At 40.0% G+C, this 21,020-nt stretch overlaps 1 protein-coding gene across 3 annotated transcripts in view; it reads left to right on the forward strand.

Annotated features, from left to right (window-relative positions):
* The first annotated feature begins 16,736 nt into the window (after positions 1 to 16,736).
* The window catches only part of tsc22d2 (TSC22 domain family 2), a 34,290-nt gene continuing 30,006 nt past the window's right edge, over positions 16,737 to 21,020 (forward strand). Inside the window, exons 1-2 of one of the 3 annotated variants that reach the window (XM_044043980.1) lie at positions 16,739 to 18,574; positions 18,647 to 18,935. In XM_044043980.1, coding sequence (XP_043899915.1) covers positions 17,374 to 18,574; positions 18,647 to 18,935 — 1,490 coding nt within the window. In that variant the 5' untranslated portion in view covers positions 16,739 to 17,373. Of the gene's footprint in view, positions 18,936 to 21,020 lie in introns of all 3 variants that reach the window. The other 2 variants (XM_044043981.1, XM_044043979.1) reach the window with 2 other exon arrangements.

Below are 21,020 nucleotides of genomic sequence, written 5' to 3' on the forward strand. Positions count from 1 at the left end.
AAGCTGGTGGCCTTTGGCTGCCAATTAGGGATATTTTTGATGCTTTATCTTCCTTTTTTGACAGCATTGTCCAGCTGTAAACTAAAGTTTGTAAACTTCATTTTACTCCCCCACACCAAATTACAAAGAGAAAGTTAGTTGGTATGTAACAAGTTATTGTGTTTGCCCGACTAAAACCAGACAAAATGTGAACATGTTAGTCAGACTGAAATTGTACTAAATCTAATCTCAAAATCAGTTGGACCAATGTCAAACTCAGGTTGCGCTGGGTGCTCTGCGCATGGACCACAGTACCCACCCTAGCTAAATCTAAGAATAAGACAAAAGCAAGGAAAACATTGAGGATACTGAATTTATCCTCTGTCATCTTTAAAATTAAACATTTTAAAGTTCATGGTTGGTATGAGTTGAAATGGCGCTCAAAATGCTGACATCTAGCCAGAAACTAAACCAGAAACCACCTAATACTGTACCAACAAGCTCACCATCTAATGGTAGAAGACACACATCAGTCAATGTCCATTTCCCACTATTGCTTGTGTATTGGGACAAGGGCCCTCATCCAGCTAAATGGCGTAGTCATGCTACAACCAATGTGCGTAAAAACAAACTTTTAAGTTTGTGAGGACACAGGAGCTGCTTGTCTACTGCTGCCTAGACAAAGAATTTCAACAAAACACCAATGTTGCAAAATATTAAATTTACTGATACACTTAGAACTCCTGTGTGCCACAATGTAAAATCACAGATTTATTAAATGGAATTTAAATTGAGTGTTTTACAAAGCAACACGCTTTTAGTTTTCAGTTGAGTTCTGAGCAGATGTATAATTTATTATGTGAGCCTTTTGCTAAGTGGCTAAAATCTGTTTTTTTTTCGGGTGTCCCTCCTGGTAGCCAGTGAGAGTGAACCTCTATGTCTATGTACGTATGGACACGTACCTTATACAACCACAACAATAATAATAATAAAAAACTATCCATTTAAAAATTAACTTGTTTGAGACTGCCATCATCAACATTGTGCATTTGCAATATGTGTACATAACCATTTAGGCATAGGTCATGTCAACATAAACTTAGTGTCATTTAATTTCCCAAATGTACTTCAAATTTGCGAGTATGTTTATGATTTGTATGGTGATGCACACTTATATGGGAAAAAGTTTCTGGAAATATATTATGACATGTTCCATTAATTAAAGTCAATAAAAATCTTGAATACATGTGCTAATGTATATTAAAAACACTCAATCAGTGCCTAAATTATGTCCAAGAGCATAGTGTTTGTGGGTGTTAGTACTAAATTTTGTTCATTGTTTCCCATTTTATTTATTTTATTTATTGACAGTGATGGCAGTGATGTTAGTTACAGGCATTTGCCCTGTACTATATCATCACCTTTTATGATGTCTTCACCTCTCATCTAAATTATCGGACTATAAAGACAGATTATATAATATATTGGGTTTTTTTTTACTAAATGATAACACTGTTATATAGTTATTACTTTTGCTAAGGTTTTTATGTTTTCGGCCTCATCTGCCTGTGAGCAGCATGGAGGAAATGAGACTGTGGTGGGGATCCAGATATTTTAAGCATTTTACATCATATTAGTCGAATTAAAAAGTGAGGGGATAATTCACCAGTGGCTCTCATGGTGACCTGGTCATGTTACTTCAGCAGGTCTTTTGACCTCCTCTATTCACTTTTTCTCTCAAAATGTCTCTTTGAAATTTCATACATGTATACAGCATTGTCAGCTATTACAGATATATGTGTTTTTAACTCTTAATGTCATGCTTCACATCCACAGCTTCCGTCATCCGAGTCTTGAGGCCCTCCATGTGACATCAGCTTTATCTTTATGCAGAAGCCTCCAGTGAGTTCTCGATCTTTCTCTCTCTCTCTCTCTCTCTCTCTCTCTCCATGTCTCGCTCTGTCTATCTTGCTGTGAAAAAGTTACTAATTGACCAGGCTAAAGGAACTAAACAGGATCCCTTGTCCATCAGCCTGCCCCGCCCATGTCCTACTCACTCATTGGACACGTCAGTTTCCATGGCCACCTCTGTTTTGCACTTGCTCTGTCAAAATAGTAGCACACACAGCCTCTCAGCCTGCCCATGAGTCATAGCGATAGAGCAAAGAACAACCTTGTTGCCTTAGAAAAAAGGCTTGGTTTCAAGCAAGGACTCCAACCAAAGGATTTTGTCACGGACACAGCTGGATGACACAGAGGCAGAGCAGGTGTTGCTGCGTCTTTTTTTGACAGCAGATTTCTCCCCAAGTCTACGAGTTTGAGTAAACAGGCAAAAGTTAACTCAAAGTATTCAGTGGTAAGGTGGAAAGGTCAGTGAAGTGCACACTGTGACCTAACCGTGAGTGTTCCACCCTGTTAGATCAGCAGGCAGATGGTTGTACCATGCAACTGCAACTGGTTTACTGCTTGAGGTGTTGCCTGTTTCATTTTAAGCACGTTGTCCTTCTTTTCCATCATCATTGCCTCGACACACAGACGTTTCAAATGAAGAAATAAGCCCTCTGCCCTGCAAGGAAGTAAAAGGTTTTGACAAGAGCAATATCAGTACCTTTGCAATGAGGCCTCTGACAGCCAGTATTGTTAATCTTTATGGCCTGTGACTCAATAAAACAAGACCTGCATACTTGTGAGCCCATGTCACAGATGCACACGCAGAGTGGTTAACAGTTTAACAAATACTTTCCACTTTTCAGGCCGTTTGATTCAGAAAAAAATGCCCGGAGGACGACGACGGCATGGGACTGCAAACATTCATTCATTCTTACTGAAACCACCGTTTGAATATTAAAAAACAGCTCACACGTATCTCAGAAAAGGGCTGAATGAAGTGTTGCCTTGCAGCAAGAATACCCGCATTGACGCCTTGGTCAGAACAAGGGCCTTTCTGTGTGGTGTTTGCATGTCCTTCCCATGTGTGCATGGGTTTTGTCTTCTGGGTTTTCCGGTCCAAAAATCACGCAGAGAGTAATCGGACACTCTATGTTGACTGTAGGTGTGAATGTGAGAGTGAATGGCTGTTTGTATGTCGTCCCTGTCCAGGTTTTCCCCCACCTTTTGCCCTATGTCAGCTGCGATTGGCACCAGTGCTCATGACTCATAATAAATATGGGGTTATATTAAAGATTATGTATCGTCATGAAGGTGTGATTCAATAATGTGTGTTTATACAAGTTGAGAGCTATGTGTCTTTCTTATACTTATATAATTACTAATAAAATAAAATTTCGGGCAAAAGACTTATCAACTTTACATTTAGTTGCAAAGGCATTGTGACCGTTCTTTGTTCTCTCCCTGTAAATTAAAGCCTGATACTAGTAAATAATGACAACAAGAAACAAATCATCTTTCATCCAAAGGTGGTCAGTTTTAAAAGCAGCCAGTGGGGGGAAGAGGTCAGGCGGTCAGAGCCACAGCTGCCTGACAGCGGCTGAAGTTACAGAGGTTATTAAAGCCATGACTCTGCAGGAGGCTCTGCTTTGCCTGGACACATTTTTCACTGGGCAAAGTTATTAATCCCTGACTCTAGTAGTTCTAGCTCTTAATCTTGTGTAGCAGTAGATAAAATTGACGTATTTTAAACTTACAACACGTTGAGACTCTCATGGGTGGATATGGTGTACAGTGTCTTTAATGAGGTGTTTTCTGGTTTCTTTGCTCCAAAGAAGCAAAGAAATCTTTACAACTGAGTCATTTTGGTTCATGATTTCACTGTTTTGGAAACACTGATCAACATTTTCTGTAATGTTCTGTAAAGTAATTGATTCATTCAAAAAACAATTGACAGATTAATCAATTATAAAAACAAAAATAATTGTTATTTACAGCCCTAAAGTAATATGACAAATAAAAAGGAAATCTAGCTTTGTGCATTACAGGTAGATGCAGGGTCAGCAGAGGCACTGCTACAAATCTCAGTGAAAGAAACTGAGCTTTCACATTCCGTCACAGAATGTGTGGTGTCTTAAATATTGACCAGCAGCAGGTATTGAAGATGGAGAACTGGTGTTGCTCACTTTATAAATTAGATTCAGGTCTGGGGCCTGTCACACACAATGGAAATCATGGCAGTGGGGGAAATGACAGATGCACACATCCGTGGCAACAAGCTTTAACAGATGAGGTGTCACAACCACTTTCCTCAGTTTATTACAGGACACATGATGCATGTCCCCTTCAACCTCAACGAGGTCAGAGCAGAGGCTGAAAAATGCCATTATCATTTGATAACATATCTCTTGTGCATGCATAGCAACTTGGGATGAAACACGTGATAATCAGTTTGCATGGCTGCAGTGACCTTTGCCCTTGGAATAAGGTCAGCAGAGAGATCAAAGACGGTCCATCTGCACAGCCGGCAGAGTCAGTCTGCATGTGTTAGACATGGTGGGACAAGCACAACATACTGCAGCAGTCTTTTCTGAATCAGGCTTATTTACTATATGTATTTATTTAGACGTCTTCTGTTTCTTCTGTTTCTCGATAGTTCATTTGCCGATTGCTGAACTCTCTGATAACGCATTCTCACTTCCTCACTTTGTTACAGTACTTATACATAACGTGATATACAAATACAGTATGATTCACTAATTGATTGATGGTTGCAACAGGTGGATGTCACATACAAATTAAGCCCGAAAACCACACATGTGTAAACAGACTCACGCAGGTAGGCAAATACTCACGACTCATAGTTATGACAAACAATCACACAGATGGTGAGTTTATGTAAAGTCGGGGCATTCTGAGGGCAGTGGGTTAGTTTGAATTTGAATAGCAGCAACGTGGCGCGAAGGCATTGTCTACAAGTGTACAGATGAAGAAAAAGCACATTTGTTTCTTGGAAAAATTTAGTTCCCGCAAAAGGACAAGCGCCATTGTCTGATTTCAATTATGTGAAGGTGAATTCTCTAAGACAATGTTTTGGAAGCAAAATGTGCATTTTAGTCTGTCAGGGAGTTGTTGTTGTTGTTGTTTTTCTGCCCGGCAACAGGCTCCTGTGCATTCTGTCTTACTCCCACTGCCAGCATAGTATGAAGACGTACAGAGATTAGATAAAGCCCCACTGTTCGTCAATGATGAATAGCCATGAGTCATAGAGAGGGATAAAGTGGACATTTTTATGGTTTTATGGTATGATCAGTTTCACTCAAGTTGCTATTAAATTTAAAATATTTTTAATCGTCATTGTTCAGCGCAAAAAAAACGTGGTGTGTTTCACACCAGACCTGACATTCTATAGATTTTTTTTCTTCGTAAGCACAAACCCAAAATACGGTTAAAGTCCCCGTATCCTTTGAATTGTCACTACTTTCCCTGAAATATACAGAATCATGTGATGTGACTAAATTCTCCAGCGTCTGTCTCTGTCGTCACCGCTGGGCTGGCTGTTCTGCTGTCAGCACAGCAAACGACCTCTCTGTCAGTCACACTGTAAACTTTCAGTTCTGATGAATGCTGAATTTCTGTAGGTGGTGCTGTTCACGTTGTCTTTCTGTGCATACTGCTTGGTTCACACAGTGTACACCACTTTAGTGGCCCGCTGTGGGATGGATCCCAGGAAAGACTTACTGTACTGTACTAATGTTCTACAAAAGCAAAAGTCCCCCCAGCGGCTGGATGTACTATAGAATTAGCGATTAAGTGTTCGGCACATTTACAGTTTACACATTTGCTAGAGTCCAATTGTCTCTATTTAACTGCTGCTGTAGTAGACACACAGTGATATAAGTTGATTTTTTTTTGGATTACTTTTTTATTCCCTGAATTTACGGAGCTTGATTTAGAGAAGTTAGAGATGACTATATTGTTACTTTTATACAGTTCTCACAGTGTTCTCACCGGCTCACCACACCCACACACTGTGTGTCAAGGACCAGTCTTGTATAAAGTACCTAAAAGAGAAACTTGAGTAAAAGTGCTACTATCTTACCAGAAAATGACGTTGGTAGAAGTTGGATACAATTTTTATTGTTATGATATTACTTAAGTAAAAGTTTTAGAAGTGAAAGTATGGAGTGAGGAGTCAGGATGGAGCCATGGTATCTCAGTGGTAGAGCGCGTTGTCTTTCAACTGGAAGGCTGTGGGTTCAATTCCTGGCTCTGCTAGTCTACAGGTCTCCTTGAGCAAGACACTTAACACCATGTCGCAGTGCGTGAATGAGTATGGAAGTGTGTGAACGGCAAAAACTGTAGTATGAAGCAGCTCATCAAGACTAGAAAAGCTCTATATAAACACAGACCATTACTAACGCTTCTTCTTCTGATTTATTTGGTAGTAACGAGTAACAAAGATAGTGAGAGGAAATGTAGTGGAGTAAAAGTAAAAGTTGCTAGTAATGTAAATAAAGTAAAGTATAGATATGTTAATTTTGTACTTAAGTATTTGTACTTTGTTTGTTACTGTACTTTACAATCCTCATATATAACAACAAACTATATGTTGTTGCAGTTGGAAAATGATCCACCACGATAAACAAATTACCTTTTGATTAGAAAAAAAAATGCTTTGTTTAAAAAGAAATCCTGGGGCACCACTGTTTATTTTACTATTAATTTGATTCCTGCAGTGGTAAACATATGTCCAAAGCCTTCATTCAGCTTTATGTGACTCTGAAGTCAGCCACAGACACTGGTCTGATGCTGCAGTTGTTTTTTCCATCTTCTCATTTAGTACGTGTGGGTAAACAGTTTGGCACCTGGTCAGACCTTTGACCACCACACTTACTGATATGGACACGTGTTCACAGCAGGTCACATATGAAATAACCATGTTCACACACACCCACCAACAACCACACCACCCACATCTGTACACTCACACACACTCACACACACTCAATGGCCTCCATTTATTTAGATAATGTAAACAAAATATTATCCCTAATTTTCAGCCACATTTCAAATCTCACTTGAGTTCCACAGAACTGTGATATAGAAGTTCAAACTGTAGAGGGCAGCATTACACCTCTCAGTGTACAGCCTGCTGAAAATCATCAGAAGAAAAAGAAGAGCGGAGGAGCACTGGAGTATTGTTTCACTGCTCTTTGGCGACATCTTGTGGCTGTGTCTGGTTACAACAGTTGATCAGCTGTGGCATAGTGCCCCGCAACAAAGGGCTCACTATTATCGTAGATTTTTCTTAAAGCTGTTATTCTAATCTTTCTCTATTCAGATATGAGGCAGAGATACTTTATTGTGATCATGAATTCACCCGGTTGTACTTCGTACGTAGACAACAGAACTGTAGTAGTTTTGAGAGATGAACACAATTATGTCGATTCATTGAAAGACTCTGATTATATTCAAAACTAAAATGTATGATAAACTTATCTAAACTGTCAAAAAAAAATTAAAAAACTTTTAACAAATATATTTTTAAGAATTGTTTTAAACGCAGTTGTTGAAATAAAGTACATGAATCAGCAACCAAAAAACGTGCTTCATGGCATTTGAAAAGGTCATACTAGAAAAAGTATTTTATGGTATCATATTACATCGTGTCGTATCATAATGCTGCTTTTAAATGTTGAACTGTCAAATCAAAGCACAAATACAAGGTAAATTACGTAAATTCAAAGTAAATTAATAAAATCGTTTTTATTATTATTTAGCTCAACAGGAAATATTGCATTTAGCATCACATCAGCTTCCTTGTTTAGCAGTAATCACATGAAAAAATTAATTACTTTTTTCTTTTAAATCCTGTTTCTGCAATTGGCAACAACAGTCTTACCATATCTGATGTAACCATGATAAATTTATTTTCCCTCCAAACCTAATCGGAGAGCATATGACATTATGCAACGACTTCCCCCAAGCTGATTGGTCCTAACGAAGTAAGAAAAAGAACTTTCTTACTTTCGTTTACTAAACTTTCTTTTGTAAAATAAACTTTAAAGTAGATGTGAAGTATGCACAATAACACTTTACAATTTATATCAATTTCAATTATTTTTCAAAGAGCAAAACTCCAGAAATGACACATTTATCTTCTGTCATGTGCCGTTGTGAAGCAAACGTAACACATAGGTTAGTCCAAGGATGTTTTCAAGAGTAAAAGAATAGAATAGTGCAACAGTAAATATTTGCATTTGGTAATACATCAGCTTCAGACGGCGGGTATGACAGTGGCTACTTTGTTTGTTTACCTTGTTCTTCTGAACCGATCACGTACCTCCAATTGGCAACAAAACATTTGAGCCAAACATGACATAACTCTGATAAATCTTTTATTTTTCCCCAAACTGAATTGGCGAGCAGCCCCACAGCTGCAAATTACATTATTACACAACTGACTGGTGCATGTAATGAAAAACATACTGTCTTTTGATAAAATAAATGTTATAGCCTTTCATCCTGTCTGCTCACTGACCACATGGACCTACCCATTCATGCCCAGTGTCGGCTGATCATGTTTGTCGCCACCTCTCCTCCCCCTGTTGGCCCCATAATTCCCTTCAAGCCTGGCAATTAAGGACATAATTTGGTCAGGATCAGAAATACAATGAGAAGATTAAAAGATGGAAGCATTACCTGCTAGTATAAACACAAGATGATATTATGAACAGAGAGGTCAAGGGTCAAAGGGAGGAGGAAATGAATATGAAAGGATGTATTTCTTACATTTCACTATATTTTGCAGAATTTGCGCTGTGTATTTCATTATAAACACTGAGGTTATCATACAGACTCATTAAAGGGTCACAGATTAAATATAAACGAGGCTTTCCCCTTTAAAATATATAGTAAAAATGACAATTTTCACTTTATGCGAAGCAGAAATGTATCCATTCATCCATCGTCTATTGCTTTATCCTCTACAGGAGGGTCGCAGGGGGTGCTGTGCCAATCTCAGCTGACAAAGGGCGATAGGCGGGGTACGCCCTGGACAGTTTGCCAGTCCATCGCAGGGCCACGAGACAAACGACCACTCAACCATTGCTGATTGTACTTAATTCCATTGTAAGTCGCTTTGGATAAAAGCGTCTGCTAAATGACATGTAATGTAATGTAATGTAATGTAACCATTCACTCTCACACCTACGGTCAATTTAGAGTGTCCAATTTCCCTTATCCCCATATTGCATGTTTTTGGACTGTGGGAGGAAGCCGGAGAACACCCAAGCACACAGGGAGAACATGCAAACTCCATGCAGAAAGGCCCTTGTTCCAACTGGGGTGCGAACAAAGGTCTTCTTGCTGCAAAGGCAAGAGTGCTAACCACTACATCCACCGTGTGGCCCAGCAGAAATGTAATCTTTTAAAAACATTTTCATACATTTATGCTGAAACTTGCTCGACCACAGCAGAGCAGTAGGCCTATACTTACCCTGAATGCATATCTACAGTAACTCTGAAATCTGACTTCCCCAAGGCAAAACATGATTCACCGTGGATGTGATGATACATATCAAGTAGGCACTTTTACAAGCAGATGATTAGGGCGGAATGGAATAAGGCTGAACATGTACCACTTTGCCCTCCCTCTTATTTTCAGAAATTCAGCAAAGTAATTATACCAATTCAAGGAGCAGAAAGTTGCACAAACAAGGATGAATGGTGGAACACTTTTCTGTGAATGTGTGTGCATCGTTTAACAAGGTTAATGAAATTATTACTTTCAGTTAGAGGAAGTTAGAGACACATAATATGGTCTTAACTTCCTGGGTCAGTCAGTTTTAAAATCTAATTTCAAAAGGCACATTTTTCAACTCGAATGTTGAACTCCGAAATACAATTCCATGTTTGCAGTTTCCTGGAACAGGTTGAGTCTGGTGGACATGGGGAGAAATGTAATTCTGCATGACCTCTGAAATAAGTTGTCATGGTGCGCAGATGTAGCAACAATCAAGTGTTTGTAATTTGATAAAGAAGAGATCTTATTAGGTTAACCTGTTAAGTAACAAGACTAGAAGTCTGCAGCCACATTACAGGCTGTGAAGCTGAATTTAACATGAGCAAACAACAACAGAGGCTACATTTTAGCAGGTATGTCTTTGTTTAGCATGCTAAAATTGATGCAGGCTAACCCAGAATGATCAGTGTTAACATATGTGGCACCATTTTGTGTGCCAGTTATACAACAATTGCTAAGACCAATATGAAAATGTATTATTAAGTTTGAGTAATATAATTTTTGCAAAAATGAAAACTGTTTTTTTTCTCAATCACTGGCCAGTCAACGTAAAAAAACCAACATAATTCAGGCTCCTGTGACATATGGTTGAGATTCATTCATACAGACTACAATGTTGAATTTAGTGGTGCATAAGATAATAACATAAATATAATAACACCTGCTGGTTCTAAAGATGAAACACATTGATATAGAATGTCAAAAAAATAGAAAGAGAACAGGGGTTACAGGTAATGTTGCACTATGTGTGTGTGTGAGCACTAAGTCAAAGGAAATGTTTTAAGTTTGAATGTGTGTATATCTCTCATATTTACTAGAGCAATAGCTCACTTTGTCTGAACAACTGCTCTTTGCTGGAATATATAAACATATTATAAACTTGGAAACACATCATGACCTGTTGTGATCTTTTGCTTAAGTAACCTACATCCGCTTTTCGTACTAATCTGTGACCTGGTGGGAACCTCAGCTGCAGCCCTACAGCATGTCATATGAACGCAATCACAGAGTTTTCTGGAATCTGTCCTTCAGGAAGGAGAGAAGATAAGTCACAAGTTATTGAGGTTTCCTTTTCAGTATGTTGACCTAAGTGACTCAGATTAACCTGTTCTTCTGTCCATGAGGAAGTGTGTGAACATGACCCAGTAGCTGTGAGCAGGCAGTGACAAGACAACACACAGGTTTACAAAGATATGTAAGATAAAGTTCTTCATGTGTTCAGATTCAGCCTTGAGTATTTCTGGTAAAAATGTCAATATCATTATCAACAGATCTTTTCTCTTTGTGTTTCTGCTGGGAACCTCATGTGTACTGTGTGAATTCTCTAATCTGTAATTATGGGCACCACAATTTAAAAAAACATGACAGAATGCAGCAGCGATGCGCACACACTGAGAAAATCAGGTTCTGCCTGATTAGATCAGGTTTAAATCTCCATAAGGACCACGGGTCCTGATGAGGTCAATGTTTTGTTAGAAAAGATCCTTAAGAGTTAACAAATACACACACACATACAGGCAAAATGCGGCAGCTTTGTAAAGGAGACTGTGTCTATGGAAGACTGATTATGATGGAATGACTGATCATGAACAAACATGCTGACTGGTGGTAAATCACTATAATTCCCTGTAATACACAGGCATCACACCACATAGAACCGTGGGTTTCAAATTTGATGTTGTTATTGCTTCATTTTGGCTTTGACGTTCCAGGAAAATATGTACATATGGCTATTTGTTGGTATGGAGGCACACTGTTGTGTGTCTGTGCACAGCAACATGTGGATTATCTCTCTCTCTCTCTCACACACACACACACACACACACACACACACACACACACAGATATACAAATATTCCTCCCAGCTGAGTTGAATAATGCAGTTTTACACAGTGAAGCAATGTCCGTCTCATTTAGGATTACAGCTCATAAATTTGCCCTTTGTCGGAATGCTCTCAGCGTCTTTGCATTAATTTCTGCAGTTTTTCCAGATAACCACACAGCATTATTCTTTGTCTTAACGGTTTAAGAATTCCAAGACCCTGAACCTTGAACTCTTTATTTGGCCAGTGTAAGCAATGAAATGCTTTAACTCTAATTGAAAGGTTTAAATAACCATGTAAGAGGACTACTGGTAGAATTATGGTGCGGACACTATTTCATTATGCTCATTATGACATTTTCAGTGGCAAACAGAGGAGATAGTATGTCATTGCTGAGCATCAAAATATTTGTTTGTTTAGAGCAACGGTCCTTCCTCCCTAGTAATAGGAGCAGCGGCAGTCAGGTCACTCCATGAAACGAGTTCTGTTTAGCTTTTTCTGTTTCAGGGTCAGTCATGTTTTAAATCTACATGCACTGAACAGAGGCATCTATGATGTGATCAGTATTTCAAAACATTTCACAACACATCAGCTCAGCACCGACTGCACCATTCACATCCTGGTCCATCCATTCAGACTGGTTCAGTCTTGTATAAAGTACCTTAATGGGATATTCGAGTAAAGTGTCTTACCAGAAAATGACTTTGCTAGAAGTTTAAGTCACTTTTATAATATTACTGAAGTAAAAGTCTTGGTTTGTGACATTTGCTCTATTTGAGTATCAAAAGTCATGTACTAATATAAAATGTACTTACGTTTTAGAAGTAAAGGTTTTCAAAACGTGAGGACTAGAAAAGTGAGTTAGAGGAAATATAGTGGAGTAAAAGTATACAATTTATTCAGGAAAGGTAGTGGAGTAAAAGTAAAAGTTACTAGAAATATAAATAACAAAGCTAGAGTACAGATACGTGAAGTATGTGTTCTTTGTTACATTACAACACTGACTGCGGTTCAGTCACAACACCTTGGCTGTTTTAAACTTGTTTCTGATGTCCTGCCAGTTTTGCTGTTTGCACGTCAGTAATACCCTGGTTCAACATCCATTCTGCGTCACTTTTCAACACCTGTCTCACCCGCTTTACCTCATTACCGTGCCAGTTAATCTGCTCGCTGTCAATGGCCCAGTGTTTAAAGACTTTGTTATTTCACAATAAACAACAGTCATCAATCTTTGATTCTGTGTTCTGCCTTTTCAGTCAAGACAATTACATTAATCTTAATTTCTTTTTTAAGAGTTGTTTTAACTCTCACACCGTGTAATATAACCAGGATGTTGTGTAATGAATACAACCAACACTCATTATGGGGTAAAATCTATCAGGATGAATAAGCCTCCTTCAACAGTAACCCAGCGATACCCAGAAATACACTAAATTTAAACTTTGCTCTTGAATTCAGTATATTTTTGACTAACAGAGGGCTTATGTGGACAAAAAGGGACAGACGAGTACCTGGAAGTGCACATGTGATGGTAATTTAATTTTTATTTAACTCTTTCTTTTATTAGCAGTCAGACACAGGGAAATAAATGGTCCAGGTCAACACAAACAAGCAAATGTGTGTTTTTGTGGGAAAGGAGCCCAATAAACTTGAAACCATGCACAAGGTTCACATGTATATTCCACTATAGCAGTTCCAAGCTTGCCCAGTTGCCTGAACCAACCCCTTGTGCCCTTTCCTCTGGGGGAACCCTTTTTTTAGCAAGTGCTGAGTGATGTTTGGTCAGTTTGTTTGTTGATTGTGCACGTTTGGACCGCACAGAATTTTGCTAAAGGCCAGAGGGCTCTCATGTTGGGCTTCTGAAAGTGACCATTGGCCAGGACCCCAGCCTCCAAAATAGTCACTGCACAAGACATGTCTTGTTAATGTAATGGCACACTGAAAGTGGACCCAGCACGTAGCCCTGATGCGCCTGAGCATGGCCTGGAAGTCTTTGCCCTCATAACAGAGTAAATAAACACAACCAGCTCTGCAAAAACCTTGGCTGGGGCTGGGAAAGCCCACGCACAGCCTGCTGCTAAAGGAGGGAGCCTAAGTATAGATAGAGGGCTTGTTGAGGCTGATGTTGCAACATTGTTTTTCATAGGAGTTATAGGTTTGGGTAGAAAGAAGTACAAATTAATGCGTGTCTAATAAAAACATATTAAATCTTGAAACAATTCAAGATTGCATTATTCAATTTAAAAGTTATGGCAATGATTTTCTATGTCAATATATTTTGCAGTAATAGTGAGAAGTATGAAGTCACACTCACTCTGTGTGTGCTGTGATCTGAGCTCTTCTTTGTTTTGGTAACCGGTCTGGCTGCTTGTCCATCTTAGTGTGAGTGCATGTGCATGTTAGTGCATGTGAGTTCGTACCTGTGAAAATGTGGGTCCTCAACATGTTTACATCACGGAATGGTTCCACCTCCAATCAGCAGAGATTCGATACCTGGGTGGACGCACTCGTTTTCTGCACGGTGACGTCTTTCAGTGAATACACATGTGACCTATGACACCAGAAACACTGCAGCGCTTGTGTTCTTAAACTTGTTACTGCATTCATAACCCCTGCTCTTTGACTGTCAACATGTTTGCAGTGTTGAACCACTGTTTTTTGTAAATTCACAGTTTGTAATCTCTTCTTTTATATTTGTGATAATATCACAAATACAAAATACAAAAAATATCAAGACGTGTACTACTGACATCTTGGCCAAGTCACCCTTGTAATTGAGATCTCAATTTCAATGGGTCTTTTACCTGGTTAAATAAAAATAAAATAAATAACTAAAAACGTTTTTTTTTTTTTTAAAGAGTCTGTGTTGCACTTATATAGCAGTGAGCACATCTTTTGCAAATGCATCAATTGTATTTTTTTTAAAGAAATTATGTGAAAATAAAATAAATCTATTCTGTGCTAAATTGCTCAATAAACGTGTCTACAAGTTTACCTATTAAATTTGTAGTGATTAAACCTCTCATGCAGTTTAGATGCAGTCATATGCACAAACTTCTACTTTGTGTGACACACAAGAACTTTTCACTCTGTGTTCAACTTTACTTGCACCCATGCTCAAACTGCCACAGCGATGCCTCTGTGCCACAAAAATCAACCAACTGCAGGAGGTTTTTCTATAGAACTCCTCTCCTGCAGAGGTTAAATTTATTCACTTGTGCTTCTGGTGGCACGTTGTTTAGAGGACACTTTTACTTTGCTTCCAAATATTCAGTATGTTACCGAGAGCACGGACAGAGGGTAGAGATGTGGCCAACGATTGAGGTCAAAATGTGGCACTGCATTAACAACCTTCAAAGGTTACTGCTGTGTGACTCACTGAGAACATCAGGATCCACTGATAAATCAGTTACTTGTATACTGTTGACTTAAATCAAGTGCTAATTCTGCCACCAACCCTTACGAAATATAGCCAGGAAAAAAATTGTTTGTATTTTATTACTTATGTCAACTCACATACTGTGTTGTTTTCCTGTGGCGACCGGGACGTTATGTAACTATGTAATTCAATCACTCATCAGTTGTGTCAAAGAGATATTATAACAAAGCTATAAATGTCATGGTTCATTACCTGTACAAAATATTTGATGAAATTACCACAGGCTGTTATTATCGCCCTTTCTCTTGTCATTATTCCTGAAGAGCAATAAAGGTGGAATAAATAAAAGACAGACCTGTTTGTTTAAGTTGTCCAGAAAATTTGTCCACTTCTTTTTTTCTTTTCTTTTCCTTGCAACCCCAACGGTCAGCCACACACAGGACCTGGGTTCATCTTCACACACAAACACACATTTGTAATGTTGTGCACAGTCTGTGTGTCTATTTACTATCTTTGTCATGCACAACATGTTTTGTTTTTATTTCACTAAAAAACAACAACAACAAACAGCAAATACAACCCAAAACCCACAAACAAACACACATAAGGGATTTTGGGCTTTTAATTTAAAAACAGTTGCAACTTGACTTATATGTTACTTTCTAAGCCTGCAGTTTTACAGTGTACATAAAAACCTTATTATTTTTTCCAATCTTTTAGTTTGGGTGTGATGGCATTTTTAAATACAAGACAGATACAAAACATGGTTGGGTTTTAGTAAGTAAGTAAGTAAGTAAGTAAGTAAGTAAGTAAGTAAGTAAGTAACTGTTATCAGAAAAGATGTCACTCAAAAAAAGCACAACACTGTGATTCTTTATATTTCCCTTTGTCATGTGTTGATCTTGTGACAGAATGTCCTGCAGCTGAGCTCAAGCCTGTCATATTTCCAGTCTGTCAGGGAGCTCAGTCATCTATGTGACATTAAAGGAGACCATAGTAAATAAAAATACTGCACAATTCCACAGTAGCGTTGTAGCTTTTCCTCATGAAATTAAGACTTATGAAGATTACTATGACCTGAACTACTGAGAACCTTCACAGACATAAATAATAATATGTGCTTGCTGAGGTATTTACCTCTTCAGTTATCTGACATTTAATACAAAGTTTTGTATAAAAGTGTAGCTACACTTTCAAAATAAACTAATTAGGATGCAATGTTCTCACAACAAGTAAAGATTAGTAATGATTATATAAATAGATTTAGATTACTTTAACAGCATAATTATGTGCGTTTGTGTGTATATTTATGCCTTAAAAATGATAAAAGAGAGATAGAGAACACGATACTAAGACCAAACAGCAGCATATGTGATGTTATTTAGTGACTGTGTCTTTCCACATTGCTTATGAATGTGTCACAGTTAAATCCAAGATAAAAACTGAATTTTGCAACTGATAGCAGGAGCTAAAAATACATGTCGCAGCAGTGTGAACACCTGTAAATACACAATACAAAAATTCATGTTGTTTACATTTTATTTTTAAGTAATAATATTAATAGAGTACAATACAATATCAGTACCTCTATGTGTATAAAATGTATATCTGCATATACCTAATAAACTACATCTAAAAACCCCACATGTGATTTAACAATGAAGTGGCATCAATTTTTTTTGGCCCTCAAGTTTTTTTATTTGCTTTTTTTTTTAAATCAATACTGTTTTCTGTAAACAATGTGAAAACGGTTAAGACTGCAACTTTAACAGAACTTTGTCTATTATTATTATTTTGTTGAAACTAGTTTGACCGTATACCCAGCATGCACCTCGCTCTTGCCATCTTGTCGGGGGTTGGTTAGAGTGCAGGACCAGAGCAGCTTGTTAGCTCACTGCGGCTGTGGTAAATCTAGTGATCTGTCAGCTAGCTGCGACTACTAGCAGCTGCCAAAAGTGAGCTCTCCGCACGACAAGGGTCAAAACTTGGGAGACTTTAAGACGTTTTCTCTGTCTACTGCTGGGATATATATTACTTTCAAATCAGCGATGGATGTGTTTACATCATGGTGTTGCACATGCTGGTGCCGAGGTAGGGAAGGCTAGCTAGCATCAGCTAAGTTAGCTGGTCGGTGTGGACTATACTGCGGAGAGAGAAGAGCCCGGGCCCGCCTCAGACTAAAGTACCGGCAGCAGCTGCTCAACTAGAAGTTTGTCAAGGGCCTTTTTACTACTCCGCTGCCTGGACACGAGAGAGGCCGAGCGGCTGTCAGAGAGAGAAGACACAGGAGGAGAGCAACAGTCTCCCCTGCGCTCCGTGAACGGAGACCGGGGACGCAGCTGGAGTCCCGGGGACAGTCTCGCCTTGGTTGTGACACTTTTTTGGGCAAGAGAGAGAGGAAGAGGAACGATATGGAAATGAACTATGACGGTACGTGTTTGAGTCACATCCCTCAGCTGTGAATTACTTCGCAAGATATAAATCCTGCGCTAAGTTGTATGAGGGAGCAGACGGACTTGACGCAGATAGCCAACATGTCGAAAATGCCAGCAAAGAAGAAAAGTTGTTTCCAGATCACGAGTGTGACGCAGGCTCAGGTGGCGGCCAGCAGCATCACCGATGACACCGAGAGCCTGGACGACCCGGACGAGTCCCGTACAGAGGACGTGTCATCTGAAATATTTGACGTTTCCCGGACCGACTTGGGTGTGTGTGACATGAGCTCATCCGAGGAAACCTTAAACAATGTCGCGGAGACTCAGGAGGGCCAGCCTCCCACCACAGGACCTGTGAACGGGGCACCCTCTCATAAAAGTTCAGCAACTGGTCGTGTCACCCCACAAAATGTAGGAGGCAGTGTACCGACATCAGCCACCCATCCACTGACACACATCAACACGGTCCCTGCTGTCTCCACCAGCGTGGCTCCCGCAGCTCCTGTGAGTGCCAGCTGTAGTTCCCGATTCAGAGTCATTAAACTTGACCATGGTTCCGGGGAGCCCTTCAGGCGGGGCAGGTGGACATGCACTGAGTTCTATGAGAGAGATTCAGATTCAAATGTTAATCGGACTGTGGATAGCATTAGACCAACTTTAACTCTAGATCACAGTATAGACAGGGACAGCGGGCATGGGACCACAAATAACTCTGTGGTTACTAGCAGTTCTTTTACTGTACAGCCTTTAGAGAATAACGTCGATAGTAGCTCCTCTCTTGGGCAACCTGCCCACCTCACCCACCATCATCCATCAGATCTTCAGCAGCATGGCTACAGTTCTGCTCCCCCGATTGGCAATGGAGCAAGTGCCTTCCAGCCCACAGGATACACAAGTGCAGCATCACCACAATCACAACAGGCTCAGGTCAATATGCAGCCTGTTGCTCACCAAAATGTCCCCTCTAACGGCCACAATGGTGTGCACCAAGGTGCCATGCAGCAGAAATCTCCTATTTTGTCTACTGCTATGCAGCCCCAACAGTTTGCCTTTTCTACTCATCCCACTGGCCTTGCGGTTGGTCAGCTGGACTATCGTCAGCAGCACTTTGGCTCAAGCACTCAGAACCTTCCAATCACAAACCTCCCTTTGGTGCCGCTAACCAGCCAGATAGCCTCATCTCTGAGCAACACAGCAGCCATGGCCTCAATCTATCTAGGAAGTGGCCTGCCTGTCGGCCAGACCCAGCCCTCAGGAGGGATAGGTAATGCCCCTGCACCTTCCATCACCACCCCTACTACATCCCACAACGGTTCTAAGAATGTGCCTTCCACAGTGCCCAGTACTACCAACATCCCTCAGAGTGTACCAAGTCAGGCGCCTGGCATGGGAGGACTTGCACAGCCCCTTGGAGGAGCCACAACAGGCCTCCCCTCCAGCTTTATCAACCAGGCAGAAGATAGTAGGCAGAAGTCTGAGGCCCCACCTCAGCCTTTTGCTGTTGTGATGCCAGGAAAAGATGGTGTAAAGCCTTTCATCAGCGAGGCCCTCAATCTGCCCACTCCTGCCGTCAACAGTCTGTTTGGCATCCATATTACTATGGATGGTAATGTGGATGAGGACAGGTAAGAGTGTATAATGCTAAAAGAAAAAGTAATGAATCCACTCAATATTGCTTTCTTTTGTTTCTGCAGCTAGTTGTTTTTTTTTTTTTTATTAATAGGGTATTTAGTCTGTGAAAGTATGTGGTGTACCACTGACAGATTGTTGCAGGAAGTATGTAAGTATGTGGAAGTTTTCCTACATACAAAGCATTCTTGTTGCATTCTGCAGCAGTGTGGTCATACTCCACACTGTGGAAAACGCCTATTCCCTCACTAGTGCCAAAATTATACACGCTATAAGTGAAAGGGTTTGTTCATGCTTCAAGAACAATAAATCACAGCACACATTTTCATAGTTCTGTTTGTGAGTGTGAAGTTGTAGATCGGGAGGAAGGTGGGGTTGGAGGAGAACTGTGGGTCACTCTTTGTTTTTAATAGGCAGGTCCAGAAAAGGCCTTTTTACACACCCACAGCCCCCTCAAGCCTTCATTCAACCAGCAAGGCTGGTTGGATTTAAGAGACATTAACAAGCAGTTGGATGAATGATGACACATACAGTAGCAATTGTTTTTTTTGTTTTTTTTCCTTTCTCTCTAGGAAGGATGGTTAGCATGCATGCCCTGAGTGACGATCCCACCCTCCTAACTTTAAACCTTGTAAATACCAACTCTTTATATGCCACCAGTCTTGTCTAATGCACACACTGTAGCTATTTTTAGGGGCCGTCTACTGGCTCTTGCACAGGTTGAGCTGAAGTTGCCACTAATTGCCATTCAAAGTGAGTGGAGAAGAGGTTGTGAGGTGATGTCTAATGAAAGAATGACCTAGAGGAGAGATGTAGTACACACACACATACACACACACACACACGGATAGTTTGTTTTGTATTTATGTTATGTCAGTGTGCTCCGCTCTGTTCTGCAGTGCGCATTATGAATGGTACAGCTTGAGGAGGCGTGTCTGTGTGTTTTAGGAGGTTGTGGCCCGATTTTTATCATGTTCAGTCCACATATTCCTGAAGGAATCATTGTTTACCAAGAGCATTAATCTCAGCAGCAGAAACAGTGTGTGTGTTCTCTCTGATTCATGAGGGGAATAGACGGTGCCCATTTTCTACGTCATTTATATGTGTGTGTATGTGTGTGTGTGTGTGTGTGTGTGTGTATGAAATAAGTGCAACATCAGTGGCTGTTTGAGTTGCTATGGTGATGGCAGCAGGACAGGACATGTCATGGAAGTGGAAAGGACAGACAGACAGACTGCACACAGACACACGCATACACAAACCGGTGAGAGTGGTAGGTAGCAGGTATGTAAGATGTTGTGTCTGTGGCAGTGATGACTTGTCCAGACTGCATCAGCAGGGTGATGGCTGCCCTCTGCTCTGGCTCTAAGGCTCAACTTCTTGTCAGGTCTGTCCATGTTGACACATCAGCTTAACTTGGTGTTGACTTGTGCTGACCTGTTGAATCTCATTTTTCCAAGACTGGTATGTCCAAAACCAGATCCTCACAACTTTCTTGTACCTCATGCTTCCAGGAAACTGAAAATTGACTTTGCTTTAAAGTCCCTGTAAAGCAAATGCATAGTGACTGAAAACATGTGGAAAAAATTACATCTGTGGAGTGAGTAAAGACATTTTCTCCCCAATCTTGTATTTTTTTTAGGCATGTCTAAAATATTGCTCAGTGACACATGGGCGCTATAGCTAGCACAACTCAAACACTGTAATGTTATAAACAGTAAAAATGTTCCATTTGAGTAACTGAATTTTATTCTACTGTGGACTTGCTGGTTTGCTAGCTACCTGAGATTTCTTTGTCGAACATAAAGAAGAGCAGACTTCTGTCCTGAGGCTTCTTCTTCTGGTAGTTTACAGCAGGCTACACACTAAGGCCGTATCCACATTGAAACATAGGTTTCTGTAAGCATGGCATCCTTTTAATGAAATGTCTTCATCCACACAAAACACCCCTAACGACTCTCAACGCTGTAGTACATATGCCAGGCCTGTATGTGGCTCCTACACCAAAAACAAAGTAGACGTTGAGCATGCACACAGTGCACTTTTTATTTGGATACATACAGTATATACATACATTGCAA

Source organism: Solea senegalensis, linkage group LG14, assembly GCF_019176455.1.
Source record: "Solea senegalensis isolate Sse05_10M linkage group LG14, IFAPA_SoseM_1, whole genome shotgun sequence".
Lineage (NCBI taxonomy): Eukaryota > Metazoa > Chordata > Actinopteri > Pleuronectiformes > Soleidae > Solea > Solea senegalensis.